This window comes from Glandiceps talaboti, chromosome 20 (assembly GCF_964340395.1).
Source record: "Glandiceps talaboti chromosome 20, keGlaTala1.1, whole genome shotgun sequence".
NCBI lineage: Eukaryota > Metazoa > Hemichordata > Enteropneusta > Spengelidae > Glandiceps > Glandiceps talaboti.
This window is the reverse complement of record NC_135568.1, coordinates 16,937,801-16,961,847: the sequence shown is the minus strand read 5'-3', so window position 1 is coordinate 16,961,847 and position 24,047 is coordinate 16,937,801. Positions and strand designations below refer to the sequence as shown.

Below are 24,047 nucleotides of genomic sequence, written 5' to 3'. Positions count from 1 at the left end.
TTCCAAACATGCATGTTTGTCTATGACTTACAAAATAACCGCTATGCTCATAATATTAACCACTACATTACTAACCGTCTATCCCATAGCTACCCTAAAAGATCAGCCCTCAGTTGTAACATTCCCATTCCAAAAGTTAATCTTACAATTTGTCAAAAGAATTTCAAATATGCATTACCCAAACATTGGAACTCCCTACCAAACAAACTTAAGAATATACACAAGCGACATGAATTTAAAAAAGGTATAAAGACACACCTATCTTTACCTTCTATATTTTGACAGGATAAGGACCATGGACTAGATTAGTTTCTAGTAAACTATTTCCATGGTCCTCACCAGAGCATTTTCTTTTATTGTATTTGTATTTTCCTCTCTGTAATGTTATTATCTTATGTTTCCGGTGAAAATAAATTCAATTCAATTCAATTCAATTCTGACTGTCTCTGATTGGATATTTTCGCCGGAAGTCATTCCTAATGAATAATTAATATCCAGTGCATAGTTCTCTGTTTTTTAACTTTACATTTAGTTTACGCATTGCTGTCCACATATACGGAAACACTGCATCAGGTATTGTTGGTATACGTATATATATACAAACAACATCTAGAACAGGACCATGGGCGATGCAAAATACATGGTATGTGTCGATGACTTCGAGGAATACGCCAAACGACACATGTCGTTTAAAGCGTGGGTGTATTACAGCTCCGGTGCTTATGCGGAAGATACAGTTCATAATAACAGAACTGCCTACAAAAGGTAAGAGGGTTCGCTTATCCTTTTACTGACCTCCAACGTATCCGTCTCGATCCGTTTTTAGGAGATAAATCCCCGACCTGGTACTATAGTTATACTATAAGTACCCAAGATACGTTCCTCAGATTCGGACGAAGTACCTAGGATATATGGGGAACATAGTCACTATAAACTACTCAAAATTATTACGTTCTAACGTCGGAAAGTGGGGATGGGGTACTAAATAAAAGATGTTAGCTTTTAGTGCACTAAATGACATGGGTATCCTTCCACACTGTAAGGTCGAAAACGTAACTACAGTATAATCACATTGTTACATATGTGCTCACTTCTGTTACAAAGTATATAATTGTATTATAAACAAATAGTAATTGTATCTAGGCTACCTGGCCGTGTGAGGTCTAATTGATTAATGAGGTAGTAATACAAGCTAGGCCATGTTATTACTTGTAATTAAGTGAATGTTGCAAGTGTCACTACAAGTGATAAATCACAACTTTTAATGAATTCAACTATAGTGGAAAAGGGTATTTCCAAAACCGTTTATCTAGTCTGAAATAAATTAACTGTAGTTCATAAACACTTCCTAAAAAGGAAAGGTATTGAAGTTTACTGTAAACACGTTATTTACTAACCATATTTGTATTACGGAATGAAGCTTTGAATTTGAATAAAATGAGAATGTAGGGTGTATGCTGGAAGGCCAATGGATACGAGGAGAAATCTAGTGGGGCAGAGGAGAGCAACACGTCTTTAACTTACGGTAACTGATCTGCGTTGTAGTAGAATTACTACGGAGAACTAGTCTGAACTGTGAAGGAAAACTAATCCAAAGCTCTCGTATTGTTGGTTTAAGCATACATCTTCTTCACCAAAAGTAATATTTTGAGTGCTTGTGAGTTTATCCACTGAATACGTATCCTGAGATTCTGGTACCTCTGAGATAGACTGTGTGCGACTAAGATTACAACTTGAATTTGGTCAATAATTGTCACCACCAAAGACAAGTCGATAACACTTCACATATGATTACAAATCAGAAGCATTACGACTGTTTTATATGAAAGCCATGTATGGACGCCCATTAACTTTACCGCACGTCAATGAAGGTATCACAATCGAGATTGAGGTTATATAATGAACACAAACAAATTATTTCTTGATTTTTTCATCACAGTAATGCATTACCACAGAACCTGTTCCCTTCAGCAAGTAAACACGATGAAGAAGACTACTTGTGAAAAATATTCCTTAGCAAAGATTTGATTCACATATATTACACTGACTACCTCGTTACCGATAACGTATCTTTCTTCTGTAGATATTTCCTACAACCACGTGTGTTAAGAGGGGCTTCAACAATAGATATATCCACAACAATACTTGGTTCTAAAGTTGATTCACCAATCTGCATAGCACCAACAGCATTTCATGGTTTGGCACATCCTGATGCAGAAACAGCAACAGCTATTGGTGAGAAATTCCATTGCTGAATTTAGTTTTGTCAAAGCGTAATCGACATTAGTTGTATGTATGTATGTATGTATGTATGTATGTATGTATGTATGTATGTATGTATGTATGTATGTGTATGTGTGTGCGTGCGTATACATTTACGTACGTACGTACGTGTACTTACGTACGTATATATGTATTTATACATGCATGCTTGCCTGTATATTTGCATGTACATGTACGTTTATCGCTCGTTTAAATTCATGTGTGATATTTATTAGGGACTGTCAGTTTCTTCGGCCTGGGGGGAGGGAGGGTGGATTTGAAAGGGGGGGGGGTCACCTTGTTTTTGAAATTGGCAGTGGGAGGGTCATGCTATTTTCAAAATTGTGGATAAGGGGTCGTTGTGTTTTAGATTGTGGTGGAAGAAAAAAATCATTTTTCTACAATGGCATATAGCCTTGTCTGAAATGTGGTACATGTAAATATTTGTTCTTATCCCTGTTTCTGACATGAATTCTTTAATATTACTTATTCGTTCAAACATACACTTTTTGTCATAAAACCTTAGCATTTGGGTGTGTGAGACACACGCAATTCTTGTTTGAAAAACACACAATCCTTGTGCGGTACACACACAATCCTGGTCATAAGACCTTAGCATTTGCTTTTTTGTGCAACAATTTACTCTAAAACAGGACACATCATAAGATGCGCCAGTTCCAGGCGACAAAACAAACAAGCCAGTCGAAACCACACCAACTTGTGTCTGCATCAACTCTCATTGACGGAACCCTTGATGTCTTCTGTTTTAGAGTAAATTGTTGCAGAAAACAACCAAATGCTAAGGTCTTATGACCAGAATTGAGGTGTTCGAAACACACCGAATCCTGGTCAGAAGAGCTTAGCATTTGGGGATTTTCTGCAACAATTTACTCTAAAACAGCACACATGAAAGGACCGTCAACACGGATTGACAGTTCGGGTAGTCTATATGACGGATGTTCTCGGTGACCAACATCCTGTACAACTCTGACTCAGTTTGGGCGCCAATCTAAGCCCACTCTCTAAGTTGTTGCGTGTTATATTAGACATACAAGAACACTCGTAACTTCTATATATCATGTCTCTTTTCCAAGTACAAGTGCTTTACAGAGGCAAACGTCGGCAATTCTACACAAATGGCTTCAACTCGTATGATGAACTCGATTACCTGATACGGACAAATATTCCATCCCTGGGTACGTGTGAGTACCAAGTACAGTATGAGAACGACGAAGGTATTGCCATAACGATATCACAGTCATGTTTGATGGACATTGTAGACCTCAAACGCTGTGCATTCTCAGTCGTGGATGCCGAATATCGAAGAATAAAGATATCTGTTGTCGAGGGATATTCACCCATGAGTAACCCACCGGGTATCAGTTTGCAGCAAACACCCACGACTACCAATACTGCACCGGGTCAGAAACCACAAACAGAAGTGGACATGCGTTCTCATTACCGTAGCTCGCGTTCGAATGCAAAGCGACTCAGGTTTGACCATGACGAGCCGGATATAAATGAAGAACCCGAGAGGCCAACTTTAGAGAGGGACAAGTTTTCTGGCTTTGACTTTAAAACCCCGTTGCAAAGTGAAATTAATGAAATTGAAGAGGATGTTTTCAATTTGGAAGAGGAGATGAAAATAGCGGAAAGAAAGCTTCTTGATGTAAACAAAAAGTATGCGACGGCTACGGAGTTTGGAAGTGGAAACAAATGTAGTGTCACCTCAGGGAAGGCCATACACGAAGTAATTGTCGGAATGGTCGATGTATTTCGGCTGCAGTTTGCGGAGATCTTTCCAAACACAGGGATGAAAAAGAAGAAGTGACAGAGCTTGCTAAGAAACGCGATAACTTGAAGAAAGAATTACAGAAGAAACGATCTGAACTATTGGACAAAATCAAAAAATTACAAGAGAATCTTCATAGCTCGTTCAAACGTCGTATCGAAGCAGCGCTCATTAACAGCAACAAGGACAGATATCTTTGCGAAACATCAATTGGACCGCGACCAAGAAAACAGGTCTTAAATTGTGATATTGCGATTCTGAAGAGTCACTATCACGGCAGAGTGCCATCTAATTTGGATGAAGAATCGTTGAAGTTTGGACGTATCATACACCGCTTTGATGTAGACACTGGACGTACTGTACGAAAGGACACAGCGAGAGAGAGGTTGAAAAAAGAGGGGATTGTATATCCTTCGGTAGGAGATGATGACATGGGATCTGAAAGTGACACTATTGCCGAAAAGTATCGTGATACTATAGCTACTGACAATGTAAGTCATCAAAGTACTAGTACGAGTAAACAACCACCATCACGGCCAACGTGCGTATTCAACAGCCGCGATACACCTCTATTGAATCACGGCCCACAAATGATGCATAACCCAGCCCCTTACCAGTATACTCCGCCCTACTCCTATCCAACACCAATGCAGTATCCGAATACATCACAACAGCCTTGTTTACAACCACAGAATGCCTACTATGGTAACCAATACGCCAATTTCCCATCATACGATTATGATGCTACAAGACGACCAACTGAACCACCTTCGTTTGGCCAAAATAATGCGCCAAGATACCAGTACCAATACCAGTGATTGAACGAACGTGGAACATTGAACTGTCAACCTCATAAGAACTTATACATGTAATTTTTATCACATTACATTTTACAATGCCATTTTCAACCATATTTAAGTTTCATCATAACCCTCGACGGTTTTAGTTGCTTATACTTTGCAGGACATGTTAACTTTGCATTTGTTCCAGTTCACTTACACGTTTTGCATTACTCCTAGGACACTTCAGCAGTTCACATATTTAGCAGTACGTAGTGACAAAACAATTTCAAACAATTTGATGAAGAGTACGAGTATGACCTGTCTTGATCATAGTTCAAAATTTCAAAAACGTCATTCAAACTGTGCTTTAGATTAGTTAACACTAGGCGTAGTTGAATGCCTATATTTCACTAGGATTGTTACACTCCATTTTTCGAAGTTCTATCGAATTGAATGACATTACATTTTCCAAATCATAACAAACAATAATTGTAAGCGAGAACAACAACATGTACTAGCCTATGTTCTAGCAGGTGGTAGTAGATACCGGTATATACTAGATTAAAGCATATCACAAATAAAGTTGCATAGTGAGGATCAAAACGATTTGATAATTGTATTCATAATCATAGTGTCAATTGATTTCAAAACAGCCACAATAAAACACATGGATTTGTAATTACATGTAGTAATGCTGTTCAAGTTGGTTGCAGTTACTGTTATAACTTATACAAGTGTAATATAAAGTAAAATAAAGTTTCCTCAAGTTAAACCCAATTGCGATGTGTATGTCAGGAATGAGTTTTGATTATTATTGCTCCTGTTGTCAAGTAATGGTTGAATTACCAATAAAATAAATTGCCAATTGACCTATTAAAATTCTATTCATAATGCAAAAAAAAATTAGAAGTATATTTAAAATACCCAAAACAATTTTGCCTTTATTCATCAAGTGCCAAACTTTAAATTTGAATTTTAGACTAACAGTAGAAAATATATAATTTGTTCATACATACATACATACATACATACATACATACATACATACATACATACATACATACATTCGTTTTAGTTATATGTTGTGTTCATTACACTTTGTAATACTATCAAAATATGTGAACACAGCAATAACAAAACAAAAAACAACACGAATACACGTAAACTGGTTAGGTAGTTCTCTTTTTGGAATAGGTGGTGGTCCTGAAAAGGACCGTTTGGTTTGTGCCTTATATTAGGCCATATTTAGATACCCAAGGTGTCGGAAATAGCCATGAGTATCACCGGCTGTAATTACAGACACTGCATCGTGGATCGCAACGTGTATGTTACGATGGATGAGGTTTTTGTAGTATGGTTGCGGCAAAATCTTTTTTATTTTACTGAAACAGTTCTCGGCGGGGTTCATCTCAGGTGAATACTTGGGTGTAAAAATATAGTCGATATCTTGAGCAGCCAGCCATCGTGCTAAAGTCTTTGCTTCTTGGCTGCGATGGATAGGAGCATTGTCTATCACCAGTATATCACCGGGCCCCAGTGCCGACAATCCTACGTGTGTTACGGTATCAACGCACTCCCCGATGAAATCCAAAAAAGTGGCTGAATTTGATGCACCATCTAGTGTAGAAACATGCATGACACCGTTAAGACCCATCAATAAATTTAGAGTAACATTGGGTGATTGGTGGTATCTGACGACTTCTACACATTTCTCACCAATAAGAGAATGTCCGCGACTACGATAGGCAATGTCTCTTACTTTGAACCCAGACTCATCCATGAATTTCAAGCGATGAGGGTCACACTGATGGAGAAGATCTATGAAATCTTGTGTATATATCATATTCTCATTGGTAAACCTTTCCATCGCCATACGATTTATCTTTTTATAGGTCCATTTACCACCAGTCAGTCGATCACGCACGGTACGGTTTATCGTTGAAGCACTGACGCGAACTAGGGAATGCTGTTCGAAACGGGCCTTCACCTCTGCTGTTGTGGCCGAGGGTTGTTCTGATTTGATGGCTTCAATATACTCCACGTCGACATCCAACAGTTTTCTCGTACGTCCTACACGTTCTGTCACAGGAGTGACTGTCCCGTACTGACACCACTTCAACCATATGTTCTTTACTGTAGTGTGGTGTAAACGATATTTTTTTGCAACTTGTATAAAAACTCCGCGTGGTGATATGGCCATCGCACGAAGTCCGCCGCGTTCTTCTATTTCTTGCACCACCAAAGACCTCAAATCTTTTCCAGTCGCTTTACCCACATCATATCGTCTTCCATGTATATATATAGTGTTTATTTACCCAAAAGCACAAATGAACATTACAGATACACATACAAAAATACTATTTCGTGGGTAAATAGGGGAATCGGGATTTAGCTTACAGCTATTCAAGCCTGTCCCCTACCATAGTTATATACAATGTTTGACAGCAAAGTGATATAGCAAAAGGAAATACATAGTACCTCGGAGTTCATAGTACTTATGAAGAACATACGGTAACAATAAATTGTACAGTGGTTTAATTTACTCTTCTAGAAGAAATTGTTTATAAGATCGCTTAAATTCGTTTAGCGTATTGATACATCTTATGTTGACAGGGATGCTATTCCAGATTTTTGCCCCTGAGAAGGAGAAAGAAAACTGACCTGAGTTTGTTCTGGCATAATATGGGTAAATATTTTGATATGAACAGAGTCTTGTATTGTAGTTATGGTGTGAAGGTTCAAAATAATCATACAAAGTGTGTGGTGATAGTTGATGGATCAAGCCATAAATAAAGGAACCTATCAAATATCTATGCAGTTTAAAAACATCTAGAATATTCAACTGAGCAAACAAAGGAGATGAGTGATCCGTTGGAGATTTAAACAAAACTGTTCGAACAATCATTTTCTGTGACATTAATATACGATGCACTAATGTGCACTAATCTTGCTCATTTTCTGTCTCGTTGACAACTCGGCACAGGTACGGTGTATACAAGGAATAAAGACAAACGTGCAACATGAAAGTATGTGGTATAGCGGGTTTAAATTAGGCGCGAGAAATATCCGGGATGGTCACCGAAAACACCGTCGCGTAGACCGTCTACCGACTGCTCGAGCCTTCTCTTCCACGTTGAAAGTGGTATCTTTTGATGGTCATAAATGCTTAGCATTTTGAGACTTAGTGTCAACAATTTACTCTGTTCGACAGACCAGAAGTTTGTGTGTCTCAGACGCCACACATTGTCTAAAGCAGGATACTTTGAAGAAGTCGCCTCCGACTAACGCATCTTTTGATGTGTTCTGTTTTAGAGTAAATTGTAGCATAAAACGTCAAATGCTAAGGTCTTATGACCAGGATTCAGTGTGTCTCAAACAAGGATTGTGTGTGTCTCAAACAAGAATTGTGTGTGTCTCACACACTCAAATGCTAAGGTTTTATGACAAAAAGTGTAACTATACATATACATATACATGTATTACCTAGCTACCACACTAGTTAAAATTATAGAACATGTCATGTAAATGCTTGGCTGTTTCACGACACAATCAGTGCTTTACTTATGCACTTTCGGGCAAAGTGAACTTGAAGGTTTCGCAATGGTAATATCTTCATAGATATTTTATAAGTTTATTTTTAAAGAAGTTAATCTAAAATGTTCTACTCGTCACTGTGAACTTGTCAGTAGGGATTAATACACTTTTTGTCTTGGATACTACATGTTATTGACACTACAAATCACCACATCTCATCAGATTCCAGTTTCTATTATACACTAGGTATGACCACCTATAGTTCTCTAACATACTGGTGACTTTACTACATGCAATATTAATGCCCCTATACCATTTGTATGTGACATGGGAAACTCATTGAAAACTTTCATTTACGTTAGCTATTTTAAGCTTGGAAATATTACCTCAAAGGCTATGAATAACCTAAACATTGCCTTAATAGAAGCAAAATACTGCAGATCTGCCAGGGGGAAAACCCCAATGACTCCCTCACCCCCGGAGGTCACTCATGCATTCAACCAACAATCAGATGCACCACCAACCTTTTCACTGTCATAATGGTATTAACTTTTCTTAAATACTTTCACCCACTTCTAATTTGAGATGATATTGTCTTTTAAAGTTGAGAAATGTTTGCCAAGGTAGTCTAAAATTGCCTTAAACTCCATATTTCCCCTACCAATGATACTACCATTAGATGTGCTGACCTTTACTGCATGTATATGATGATGGCATTTAACTTTTTTAGAACATATTTCAACCCTATCTAAGTTATAAAGAATAGTTTTTGATACTTGATGGTGCTGTCTTGAAGAGCATGGATTGCGGTGTTGCGTGAAAGGGTCTGAATGTAGTTGCTTTTTGCATCTTGGTGCTGTCTTGTAAAGCTTGGAAATTATTGTCAGAAAGGGCCTGAATAGTCTCAAATTTGACTTTTCAGAGTAAAAACCCTCCAGGGCTTCTAAGGGGAGACCCCTAAGACCCCCCATAAGAGATGTACATATTCCCTTCTCAAATTTTCCCCTACCTTTCACTGTCAAGATGCTATTAAACTAATTTTGGAATATATTTACCCTGTGTAGTCATTAATTATAATTATGATAGTGATTACCCGGGATCTTGTAAAGTAGATACAAGACAGTGAAGCAGTCCACACAGAGTCAAGATCAAGAAATACCTGTCATGTGAATATTATCTATGGGAGGGGGTCATCATGTTTTAGAATTAAGTGATGGGGGGAGGGGGTGTCAGCCTGTTTTTGGTTTTACAGATGGGGTGGGGGTCAGTGACTTTTTGTCGGCCCGGTTTAAGAATCCACCGCCCCTCCCCCAGGCTTGAGAAACTGACCAGTCCCTTAGAAAATTAGATACCATAACAATTGGTATTTATAATCGTTATCTAGATATTAGCACTACACAGGTTCAAGTATCACTGCAAGCCAAACACGTAATTAATGTGACCTTATTAATGAATATGAAAAAGTACAAGTACATGACAATCTAACCTGAATTTATTTCTAGCTGCCGCTGATATGAACACGATAAGGTAATGTGTATTAAATAAAATGAGAAAGAAAAACAGTTATTAGCAGTTGAAGAGGTGAGTTTTGAGAGAATGTCTGAAGGTTGACAAAGATTTGGAATGGCGAAGATCAAAAGGGAGGTGGTTCCATGAAGTAGGGCCAATGTAAGAGAAGGATCTTTCACCAAATGTTTTGGTTGACACCCTTGGAACACAGAGAAGACGAGAATCAGAAGACGAGCGAAGTGGTCTTCGAGGAATGTATTGAATCAGATGTAGAAGATCCGTGAGATATTGTGGGCCAATACCTACAACTGACTTGAAACAAATGGATGAAATTTTGTATTGAATACGTGAAGTGATAGGCAGCCAATGAAGTTTTCTAAGAAGAGGTTGTACATGATCGAACTTTTTAGCTTTGCAGACAAGCCGAGCTGCAGCATTTTGTACATGCTGTAGTCTGTCAGTGAGGTGTTTAGGACAACCAGAGAGAAGAGCATTACAATAGTCAGAGTATGCCGAACTCCAGTACAGCGTATACCAGGTCAAAGTTCATCTAGGGCCACTAATCACATGGTGAGTACCGATTCCAAACCTGTTCTACTTGGTAGTAACAGACAGTTGATGGAGAGAATTGTTGGACGTGCAAACGAGGAGAAAGCATGTGTAAATGGTGTGACTTGCACAAGTCTTGTTGATACTGGTTCACAAGTAACCACAATAAGTAATTCTTTTCATAAAAAGTATCTGTCAAAATATGCAGTCGAACCACTGGACAACTTACAAGTAGAAGGTGCCAATGGTTTAGCAGTGCCATATCTTGCTTACTCCTATCCAACACCAATGCAGTATCCGAATACATCACAACAGCCTTGTTTACAACCACAGAATGCCTACTATGGTAACCAATACGCCAATTTCCCATCATACGATTATGATGCTACAAGACGACCAACTGAATCACCTTCGTTTGGCCAAAATAATGCGCCAAGATACCAGTACCAATACCAGTGATTGAACGAACGTGGAACATTGAACTGTCAACCTCATAAGAACTTATACATGTAATTTTTATCACATTACATTTTACAATGCCATTTTCAACCATATTTAAGTTTCATCATAACCCTCGACGGTTTTAGTTGCTTATACTTTGCAGGACATGTTAACTTTGCATTTGTTCCAGTTCACTTACACGTTTTGCATTACTTCTAGGACACTTCAGCAGTTCACATATTTAGCAGTACGTAGTGACAAAACAATTTCAAACAATTTGATGAAGAGTACGAGTATGACCTGTCTTGATCATAGTTCAAAATTTCAAAAACGTCACATTCAAACTGTGCTTTAGATTAGTTAACACTAGGCGTAGTTGAATGCCTATATTTCACTAGGATTGTTACACTCCATTTTTCGAAGTTCTATCGAATTGAATGACATTACATTTTCCAAATCATAACATACAATAATTGTAAGCGAGAACAACAACATGTACTAGCCTATGTTCTAGCAGGTGGTAGTAGATACCGGTATATACTAGATTAAAGCATATCACAAATAAAGTTGCATAGTGAGGATCAAAACGATTTGATAATTGTATTCATAATCATAGTGTCAATTGATTTCAAAACAGCCACAATAAAACACATGGATTTGTAATTACATGTAGTAATGCTGTTCAAGTTGGTTGCAGTTACTGTTATAACTTATACAAGTGTAATATAAAGTAAAATAAAGTTTCTTCAAGTTAAACCCAATTGCGATGTGTATGTCAGGAATGAGTTTTGATTATTATTGCTCCTGTTGTCAAGTAATGGTTGAATTACTAATAAAATAAATTGCCAATTGACCTATTAAAATTATATTCATAATGCAAAAAAAAATTAGAAGTATATTTAAAATACCCAAAACAATTTTGCCTTTATTCATCAAGTGCCAAACTTTAAATTTGAATTTTAGACTAACAGTAGAAAATATATAATTTGTTCATACATACATACATACATACATACATACATACATACATACATTCATTCGTTTTAGTTATATGTTGTGTTCATTACACTTTGTAATACTATCAAAATATGTGAACACAGCAATAACAAAACAAAAAACAACACGAATACACGGAAACTGGTTAGGTAGTTCTCTTTTTGGAATAGGTGGTGGTCCTGAAAAGGACCGTTTGGTTTGTGCCTTATATTAGGCCATATTTAGATACCCAAGGTGTCGGAAATAGCCATGAGTATCACCGGCTGTAATTACAGACACTGCATCGTGGATCGCAACGTGTATGTTACGATGGATGAGGTTTTTGTAGTATGGTTGCGGCAAAATCTTTTTTATTTTACTGAAACAGTTCTCGGCGGGGTTCATCTCAGGTGAATACTTGGGTGTAAAAATATAGTCGATATCTTGAGCAGCCAGCCATCGTGCTAAAGTCTTTGCTTCTTGGCTGCGATGGATAGGAGCATTGTCTATCACCAGTATATCACCGGGCCCCAGTGCCGACAATCCTACGTGTGTTACGGTATCAACGCACTCCCCGATGAAATCCAAAAAAGTGGCTGAATTTGATGCACCATCTAGTGTAGAAACATGCATGACACCGTTAAGACCCATCAATAAATTTAGAGTAACATTGGGTGATTGGTGGTATCTGACGACTTCTACACATTTCTCACCAATAAGAGAATGTCCGCGACTACGATAGGCAATGTCTCTTACTTTGAACCCAGACTCATCCATGAATTTCAAGCGATGAGGGTCACACTGATGGAGAAGATCTATGAAATCTTGTGTATATATCATATTCTCATTGGTAAACCTTTCCATCGCCATACGATTTATCTTTTTATAGGTCCATTTACCACCAGTCAGTCGATCACGCACGGTACGGTTTATCGTTGAAGCACTGACGCGAACTAGGGAATGCTGTTCGAAACGGGCCTTCACCTCTGCTGTTGTGGCCGAGGGTTGTTCTGATTTGATGGCTTCAATATACTCCACGTCGACATCCAACAGTTTTCTCGTACGTCCTACACGTTCTGTCACAGGAGTGACTGTCCCGTACTGACACCACTTCAACCATATGTTCTTTACTGTAGTGTGGTGTAAACGATATTTTTTTGCAACTTGTATAAAAACTCCGCGTGGTGATATGGCCATCGCACGAAGTCCGCCGCGTTCTTCTATTTCTTGCACCACCAAAGACCTCAAATCTTTTCCAGTCGCTTTACCCACATCATATCGTCTTCCATGTATATATATAGTGTTTATTTACCCAAAAGCACAAATGAACATTACAGATACACATACAAAAATACTATTTCGTGGGTAAATAGGGGAATCGGGATTTAGCTTACAGCTATTCAAGCCTGTCCCCTACCATAGTTATATACAATGTTTGACAGCAAAGTGATATAGCAAAAGGAAATACATAGTACCTCGGAGTTCATAGTACTTATGAAGAACATACGGTAACAATAAATTGTACAGTGGTTTAATTTACTCTTCTAGAAGAAATTGTTTATAAGATCGCTTAAATTCGTTTAGCGTATTGATACATCTTATGTTGACAGGGATGCTATTCCAGATTTTTGCCCCTGAGAAGGAGAAAGAAAACTGACCTGAGTTTGTTCTGGCATAATATGGGTAAATATTTTGATATGAACAGAGTCTTGTATTGTAGTTATGGTGTGAAGGTTCAAAATAATCATACAAAGTGTGTGGTGATAGTTGATGGATCAAGCCATAAATAAAGGAACCTATCAAATATCTATGCAGTTTAAAAACATCTAGAATATTCAACTGAGCAAACAAAGGAGATGAGTGATCCGTTGGAGATTTAAACAAAACTGTTCGAACAATCATTTTCTGTGACATTAATATACGATGCACTAATGTGCACTAATCTTGCTCATTTTCTGTCTCGTTGACAACTCGGCACAGGTACGGTGTATACAAGGAATAAAGACAAACGTGCAACATGAAAGTATGTGGTATAGCGGGTTTAAATTAGGCGCGAGAAATATCCGGGATGGTCACCGAAAACACCGTCGCGTAGACCGTCTACCGACTGCTCGAGCCTTCTCTTCCACGTTGAAAGTGGTATCTTTTGATGGTCATAAATGCTTAGCATTTTGAGACTTAGTGTCAACAATTTACTCTGTTCGACAGACCAGAAGTTTGTGTGTCTCAGACGCCACACATTGTCTAAAGCAGGATACTTTGAAGAAGTCGCCTCCGACTAACGCATCTTTTGATGTGTTCTGTTTTAGAGTAAATTGTAGCATAAAACGTCAAATGCTAAGGTCTTATGACCAGGATTCAGTGTGTCTCAAACAAGGATTGTGTGTGTCTCAAACAAGAATTGTGTGTGTCTCACACACCCAAATGCTAAGGTTTTATGACAAAAAGTGTAACTATACATATACATATACATGTATTACCTAGCTACCACACTAGTTAAAATTATAGAACATGTCATGTAAATGCTTGGCTGTTTCACGACACAATCAGTGCTTTACTTATGCACTTTCGGGCAAAGTGAACTTGAAGGTTTCGCAATGGTAATATCTTCATAGATATTTTATAAGTTTATTTTTAAAGAAGTTAATCTAAAATGTTCTACTCGTCACTGTGAACTTGTCAGTAGGGATTAATACACTTTTTGTCTTGGATACTACATGTTATTGACACTACAAATCACCACATCTCATCAGATTCCAGTTTCTATTATACACTAGGTATGACCACCTATAGTTCTGTAACATACTGGTGACTTTACTACATGCAATATTAATGCCCCTATACCATTTGTATGTGACATGGGAAACTCATTGAAAACTTTCATTTACGTTAGCTATTTTAAGCTTGGACTCATTACCTCAAAGGCTATGAATAACCTAAACATTGCCTTAATAGAAGCAAAATACTGCAGATCTGCCAGGGGGAAAACCCCAATGACTCCCTCACCCCCGGAGGTCACTCATGCATTCAACCAACAATCAGATGCACCACCAACCTTTTCACTGTCATAATGGTATTAACTTTTCTTAAATACTTTCACCCACTTCTAATTTGAGATGATATTGTCTTTTAAAGTTGAGAAATGTTTGCCAAGGTAGTCTAAAATTGCCTTAAACTCCATATTTCCCCAACCAATGATACTATCATTAGATGTGCTGACCTTTACTGCATGTATATGATGATGGCATTTAACTTTTTTAGAACATATTTCAACCCTATCTAAGTTATAAAGAATAGTTTTTGATACTTGATGGTGCTGTCTTGAAGAGCATGGATTGCGGTGTTGCGTGAAAGGGTCTGAATGTAGTTGCTTTTTGCATTTTGGTGCTGTCTTGTAAAGCTTGGAAATTATTGTCAGAAAGGGCCTGAATAGTCTCAAATTTGACTTTTCAGAGTAAAAACCCTCCAGGGCTTCTAAGGGGAGACCCCTAAGACCCCCCATAAGAGATGTACATATTCCCTTCTCAAATTTTCCCCTACCTTTCACTGTCAAGATGCTATTAAACTAATTTTGGAATATATTTACCCTGTGTAGTCATTAATTATAATTATGATAGTGATTACCCGAGATCTTGTAAAGTAGATACAAGACAGTGAAGCAGTCCACACAGAGTCAAGATCAAGAAATACCTGTCATGTGAATATTATCTATGGGAGGGGGTCATCATGTTTTAGAATTAAGTGATGGGGGGGGGGGGTGTCAGCCTGTTTTTGGTTTTACAGATGGGGTGGGGGTCAGTGACTTTTTGTCGGCCCGGTTTAAGAATCCACCGCCCCTCCCCCAGGCTTGAGAAACTGACCAGTCCCTTAGAAAATTAGATACCATAACAATTGGTATTTATAATCGTTATCTAGATATTAGCACTACACAGGTTCAAGTATCACTGCAAGCCAAACACGTAATTAATGTGACCTTATTAATGAATATGAAAAAGTACAAGTACATGACAATCTAACCTGAATTTATTTCTAGCTGCCGCTGATATGAACACGATAATGACCATGAGTCCGAATGCCAACAAATCAATGGAAGATATGGCTTCAGATGCACCAACTGCTACGAAGTGGATGGATATATTTATTTGGCCTTATAGGGAAGTCACAATAGATGTAGTGAAAAGACTTGAAACGGCGGGCTTCAAAGCAATCGTTGTTTCAGTTGACGTCTCAAAACCAGCCGTAAAAAGGAAACTGGAATCAATTGGAGGAGTACCAGAACTGCTTAAATGCAGGCTTGGAAATCTGGAAAAATATTTTTCAAAGGTACGAAATGGTTTTCTTAGGTAAAAAATGTTTGTTTTCGATATTGTGACTTCAGAAAACAGGGTAGGTAGTTTAGTTTGGGATTGTTTAAATTTTATTTTATATTTGATCTATTTTAATAACTTCGAAAAACAAACAAGATACTGGTTAGTCACAATACTTCCGTAATAGTTTACATGGTGTAAAAAAAGTAAACGAAGATAAATATGTGATTCAAAAGTAGACAAACACAATAATATGCAGACTGTGCTGTTATGGAAGAAATTATTTATCTTTTGAATAGGGTATCTTAAAAAATAACCAAAGATATTTTGGCTAGAAATCTAACGGAGAAATTGCTAATATTTTAACTTTTTGCATGTAAAAATGTTTAGGGTCGGCGCCTTACACTAGGGTCGGTCGTGGTAGCGGAAACACATGACTTTTTACGTGGCCTTATGTAAGTGTGAGAGACTATTTGTAAGGAACAATTGATGTAGTCACAATAACCCTTTCTGGTAAACTGTTCCTATTTTTGATCAATAGTTTAGCATCAATTAATTGAATGGTTACTATACAAAGTTATGTATCAAGTGAATAGACCCAATTGTTTTTATTCAAAACTATTTTCTAGTCTCCCACTCAAGCTATTATATCGTATGCATTGTCTACGTTTCTACTAGAATAGCTATTTGGTTGCAGTTACATGTCAATAAAAGAGAACAACATGAATAGACGTGTTCTCCGCTGTTATAGTTGATTACGTTATTTCATCGAAATTCTAAAATAAAACAGAATAAATGACAACGTAGTATAAAACAAAGATGACAGATTCGGTATCTGAAGACTATCTTTTATAATATTTCAAAGGAACAATATGAATATATACATATTTAGTTTAGTTATTCAGTGTGAAAGCACTCTTACATTCGATTACGCAACAAACTTCCTCTTGGTCAGTCATGAATAAAGGTTGAAACTAACAGTAGAGACACATTCTAATGTACCACCAAACCCCAACCACCAACCTACCAGAAAATAGTATCTTACATCAAAATTTATTGCATTATTAGCTATCATTCCAATTCTTTTATAACTCAAAGAAAATCTGACATTCAAATCCTCAACGTAAACAACATGGAACGTAAGGCTTCTATATCTCTTGGTAATTCTCATACACAAATGACCTTCATTGCTGGGAATAAGTAGTCACATGCCAACTTGATGATTAAGTCTATCTCATTTTGACGCCATTGCAAAGTGGGAAATTAATGAGCACTCATGATTTAACAACGATTCATTTAATTTTTAACATGATATTTCTACAGAGCATAGAGGGAGAACTGCTTACAGAACAAATAACAAAAACGTTCTAAAGTAGCTGCCATGTTGGCTTTTTCCATTGTAGACCCCGTACTGTTCTGAGGTGTTATCAATACACACTTTAAAATGATTAATTGATGTAGTCACAATAACCCTTTCTGGTCAACTTTTCCAAATGTCTATGACATATTGACTGGAAAAATATTTACTTATATCCAATCTGGATGAAAATAATTACTAAGTTTAATTGGATGAGTAATAACAATAATCCTTTCTGGTAAACTGTTCCAAATGTTTAGAACATGATGACTGAAAACATTCATTTAGGTATATCCAATCTGGATCTGTCCTTAAATCATTTCAATCTGTGTCCCCTTGTTGTCGAAGTAGATACTTTGAATAAATGCAACTGGATCAAGGAGAATATGTAAATGGAAAAGTTTTATACACTTCCAGCAAATCAGCTCTAATTCATCCAGTTTCTAAAGTTGTCAGTTTCAATATGCGTAACTGTCCTCATAATTCAAGCCACCAAACTGCGGAGTTCCCTGGTGAACTGACACTGCACTTTTTCCAAAAATGCAATATCGCTACTCGGTTATATGTGGGGAAGACACTGGGGAAGCATAGTCAAGGTGTGGACTTACTAGTGCTTTAATAGATAAGGGAGCCTTCGGTTTTTACAAGGGGGGGGGTTATCATTAAAATTGTATTCATTCTCTGTCACGGTATTGAGTGAAACGCGTGCACCTGTAAGCAGGTCCAGTATACTGTCAGAACCAACAGTCGACAGACGGTTGTCATTCTATTAGAGTGGCATCGATCTGGTTCTTCTGAAAAACTCAGATGACTTCTGTCATTTAGATTTCAAAATCACATTTTTACTGTTATTTTCAAGTTAGCATACACACAAAATGATTTTTATTGTATAATTATGAAGGGGCATTCGTCAATTACATAGATGTGCAAAGGTAAACAAGCTCATTTTAATTTTTGTCAAAATTCGACAAAATTTAAAAAGATAATTCTGTCGACAATGTCAAAATTTAGTTGGGTGTGGGGGTGACAATTTCAATTCTAGAGTTTAAATGAATGTGGTGACCCCATATTTTTTATCATTGATAAATAGCTGGAATAATACATTGTGCACATACAGCATATTAAAAAATCTATCACATACTCTTATCCTTTTTTGCAATTTTCTTATATTTTTCTTAAACAATAGTAAAGCAGCTGGAGATATACTATATTATTTTATGACATAATGAATATAAATTACAAAACTATGTGTCTGAACCTACTGTACATTACACTTAAATACATAAGTTCGTTTGGTGTTCTGGGGATAATCTTTAACTGTCAAAATCATATTGTAGTTAATTGTTGTAAATCTACTTATTTTGACCCAAAAATATCTATGTATATACAAGAAACGGTCATAATCCTGAAAACAAAGATGGCCACATAGTATTTTCTCTCCATTTTTTTTTTACATATTCAGATATCAATGTTTAAGTATGCAAAATATAAGAAAAATCTATCGACTTTTTTTTAATTTGACACGTCCCCTTAATGTTGTTGATATTTATTTTATTAATACACAAATAAAAAAGCCTTCACACGGAACTATTACCAAAACATTGACAGATTCCCTTTTCTGTCTCTGATAAACAGGTCGTTAAAAAACTGATATAATATACCGGTCCTTGATAATTTGCTCTGGTTTTAAATATAATCTACTATCAGGAGATGAGGAAGAATATAATTTACCACTTTGACAGGTATACCATCGACTGAATACATTTCAAGCTGTCTATCAGACTATATCGCTTGAACTCAAAAGACTTTCCTAATTGAGCCATTTTATATTTCAGTATACCGGTTCTAAAGACATAGTGGCACGCGAGCTTCTTCGCAGTGGCGCAGACAGCAATTGGGAGGATATTGCTTGGTTACGAACAATCACCAAACTACCAATCGTCCTGAAAGGTATTCTGACCGTTGAGGACGCTGTACTTGCAGCCGAGTATGGCGTGCAAGGGATTATTGTATCAAATCATGGTGGCCGACAATTAGACGGTGTGCCAGCAACGGTAGGGAATTTATGTGTTTTAAAGTCACTCGGATGTTTGATTTATTTATTTCGATTACGGGTTTATAAATGGGTGTATGTTTATGTCAACATTTGTACGGTCTATATAATTCATATTACCTTAAAGAACGACTGCACGTTACGGTACCATTCCTATGTTCAACTTCAGGCAACCCCTAATACTTACAAGGTAAATAAGCACTTGTACATAGGTGGTGGCATCGACTTTGAGACAGCCTTACAATTGCTGTGCAATTGCTGTGTATATTTACACAAATCCTGCTAGACACTAACTGTAATTCTGTCCATAGATTGATGTTCTTGCTGACATTGTCCAGGCTGTTGGTGATATGTTAGAAGTCTACGTAGATGGTGGTATCAGACAAGGTACTGACGTATTGAAAGCATTAGCTTTGGGTGCCAAGGCAGTGTTCATCGGTCGACCAATCATGTATGGATTAGCATACCAGGTATGCTTGAAATGCTTTTAATCCAATAATTATGTGACTACATCAGAGGCATCTTGCCCCACTTTTACACGAATCACCTGAAAAAACTTGTTGTCTTTCTCTAACCTAATATAATAGGCCATTCAAGACTGCAAACAGGACACTCGCTCAAATTAAGGGCATCTTCACTTCATACATGTAGTACCATTTCTTAAGTTTTGCTCCTTGGTATTGTGTAGAAGTGTCAATCAGGGATGTTTTTCGTATTGTTCAGGTATCAAGTTAAGCAGCAGTGCTCTTTGATTATCTATACCATGCATGTATACCTCCGGTACACAGAGACGGGAAGTGGAGTGCTACCATTGCCAATTCGAAAGGCTTTCACGTATAGAGTTTGATGAAAATAAACACTGCCATCTATCATAAAATGAACAGGACTAAATGTACACAGAAGAAATTTTCAACTTGTAACAATTATTTTATGTTTATTGAATGAATTTCTGACTATCACATATTAATAGTATTTTATTTTATATTTATAAACACTGTGAATTCAGCAGTATACTCCTGAACTATAGAGATTGAATGTAAAGATACATTTTGTTATAATGATGCAAACAAAACAAACATAAATATCCCAGGAAAAAGATGTCAAAACCATTGCTTCACTACTGTTTCGACGTTGGAAGGTGAAAGTATTTTTAAAAACCAATAACGTTTGTTATAAGCACATTCTAGTCAAGTTAAATATTGTTTATTGTCAAAAGGTTAAAACTGACATTATTTCTCTTCATATTATTCTGATACAGGGTGCAGATGGGGTGAAACAGGTTCTTCAAATTCTAAGAAAAGAACTAAGTACAGCCATGGCATTATCAGGTGGGTGCATCACATGTTTTGCTTAGCTTGCAAAATGAATACATGAAAGGTGTTCGTGCATCGTTTACTGTATGAGAATTCGGAAACAATACTCCTAACAAGTCAAACAATTGTCTGTTTCATGAAGCATGTTTTAGGAACATTGGAGAAATTCAAGAAATTTTATCTGGAGAGACCCAATATTTGGGTTAACTTTATTGAAAATAATCATAAACGCTCATCAGCTTGGTAGATCAACTGAATAATTAAACGTTGTAACGTACAAGCAACTCAAGTGTTTAGCACATAATTGAGCTTTTGATCAGTTTTGATGATCTTCATCAAGATGACAAACTCCATATTGGACAGTGAGAATCATCGACAAAGGCAGACGGAAAGCTGAATGCTAAAATCCTTTGAACTGCTTGTACTTTATAACGTCAGTCCTAGATACGTATAGTTCAATAAAGTTAAAGGAATACAACGGAATACAATTATTGTTTTTACTTCCCATTTTTCAATTACTGCAGAGATGATGAATGTCGATATAATAATTTTTTTTATATTACTTTGTTTATTTAGGATGTACCCAAATATCTGATATAAAGTCATCACTTGTTAAGATGAATCCAGCTTCAGCGAAATTATAATGCTAATGGAATGACCGATAAGTCAATGTAGGTGAAATACATTTTTTTCTTATCATAAAGGCATGACCCCACATTTATTCCATTATATCATATTTAACAACTTGACTAAATCTAAATATAAACCATTTTGTGGTCCAGACAGGAGTTTAAAGTTATTTTTCATTTACTTTTCTTTTCCGATGTATTTACCTAACATTCTCTTTTCCTCATTTGATATATAAGTTTGTTATGTTTTCGACTTTTGGCAAATAAATATGTACAATGCACAATAATACATATGAAAACATAACATAAACTCAATTTTCATTGATTTCTTTTTGTTTACAAATACTTGTTGAACAACGAATATATATCGACAGAACTGAATATAATAATGAAAATAATAATTCAACTTTATTGCCATTTTCATAAAAATGCATTGGAAATTGGCTTTCCATGTGCACTCATAAAATTAAGATTGGTAAGAAAACAACAATTGGATTAACCAAACGATATTTAACACACACATGATGTTATAAAGATGCAGAGACTAATAACATGAAACTAAAACAAATGGAATAAGTTACTACGGCTGGATTGATCTGGGATGGATAGAAGCTCTTGCTACAACGTTCTGATTTCATTTTGATACTCCTATCCGAGGGTAACAGTTCAACCAATGTATGTGCCGTATGACTGGCATCTTGAATGATGGATATAGCTTTCCGAATGGATCTAGAATGGATTGATAGATTGACTGTGATGGTAATTCTGTACTGTTTATTATTTCTGCTGTCAAGACGACCCTCCAAATACAATTACATTCAACTCATTGATGATATTGTTTTTTCCCGAATTTACCGAAGGCAGGGGCAATTCAACCCCTCTAAGTTAACAGGGTGTGAGGACAATATGCCATGACGTTTCAATGGTATTATGTGTTGTTTGATTAATTTCGTCGAGTATAATCATCAATTTTTCCTTCCCTAAAGAAAGATATGTATTAGGGGTGAAAAGTCTGTGTGTGTGTCTGCATCACCATTTTCTTAAAAACTGCCGCCTCAATCTGAACAAAACTTGGCAAATGTGTTTTCCGTAGGGTAATGGCAAGAACTGATTAGGTTTTGCTAAACATCCCACGAATATTCTGTAATTAATGATTTCTCAGTGATTAGGCTATTTCTTAAAAATGCACGCTTCACATTTATAATTTGGTACATACATATGTTCTCCCCTCTTCTCTTATCTTCAGTTCTCATCTTGTTTATTTCCAACTACACACTCTTTCAAGCAGTTCCTAAATATAGCATTAGAATCGGAAAATGTGAAACATGCGTTAAGTACTGAATATCTACAAACCTAAAAATAGGAGACAGAACTTTTGTCCAACATTTTATCATATTTTTTGAGATGGCAATTTTATACAGTAGCAACAAGTGGTTGATGGGTTGTAAATGCCAGTCTCCATGTAGTGTTGTGGACTTAAAACTCAGCTAAATATATTTTTCTCCTTCCTTTACAGATTTGCAACGATAAATGGCTGTCTCATTTAATGATCAACAAAGTTTATTTGATTGAGCTGTACTTTATTGGGAAGTGGTATCTATTTTCATTTTCTTTCTCGTTATATCTGTTCATTAGAAATTTGAACTGAATAACTGTTTCTTCAACTATCATGAAAATAAAATATGAATGCATAATTTGTATGTGTTTTTTCTGTGTGTAAATAGTGTTACTATTTCTATAAACGAAATATTCGTCCCATAATCTATTAGCCACAGTAACTTTTTTCAATATTATATGAACCACCAATGATCTGACTGATCTTGCAGCAAATATATCTTTATTCGTTATTCGACAAGCTACGTATACACTCATGCATGGGTGAGAAATGTTTTCATCTGGTTACTTGAATATAAGTTATATACACACAAACATTAAAAAAAATGTTTGCGGATGGTTTGTCTAAACAGGAACCTTGCACATCCCTGTACCATTCACATACCTAGGACAGGGTTGTGCACATAGCTGTACCAGCTCAATTGTGCCATAGGGGCTGTACCAGCTATGTGTACAATGTTATCCCTATAACAGCTCTGGCCAATACACTAGCTTTGGCATACCTAGATTTAACAGATGTGTAACTGGTATGCCAACATCAATGTAACATGGATGTTACAAATAGCAATGCAGCATAGGTTTTGATAATATCCACGTATCCAAGCTTTCCCCCACAGCCATGTACTAGTTACATGAGCATAGATGTAACATAGGTATTTCCGATAGCCATGCTCTTGCTATGTCAACATTATTGCTGTAACAGCAGTATTTCCCACAGCCGTATGCACCAGCTATGTGAGCAAACATCGGTCAGGAGCAAAATGGTTACTTCAGGGTATAATTCCACCATGCAAAACAGACGTGGCACAGAGGCGATATTCCACATCCATATATTACAATTCTCAGATCAGGTAAATCGTAAATGCATACGTTAAAATATTAATAAAACTTACATTTAGCGATAATAATATAAAAAAAATAATGTACAAT

At 36.6% G+C, this 24,047-nt stretch overlaps 1 protein-coding gene across 1 annotated transcript; it reads left to right on the top strand.

Moving 5' to 3' along the window:
- Positions 1-622: 622 nt before the first annotated feature.
- LOC144450622 (2-Hydroxyacid oxidase 2-like) lies at positions 623-21,518 on the top strand. The gene is made up of 7 exons (XM_078141267.1): positions 623-765; positions 2,084-2,235; positions 15,878-16,167; positions 19,344-19,562; positions 19,873-20,031; positions 20,820-20,889; positions 21,451-21,518. Exons 1-7 carry the CDS (start codon positions 623-625, stop codon positions 21,516-21,518), a joined length of 1,101 nt encoding a protein of 366 aa, XP_077997393.1.
- The last annotated feature ends 2,529 nt before the right edge of the window (positions 21,519-24,047 follow it).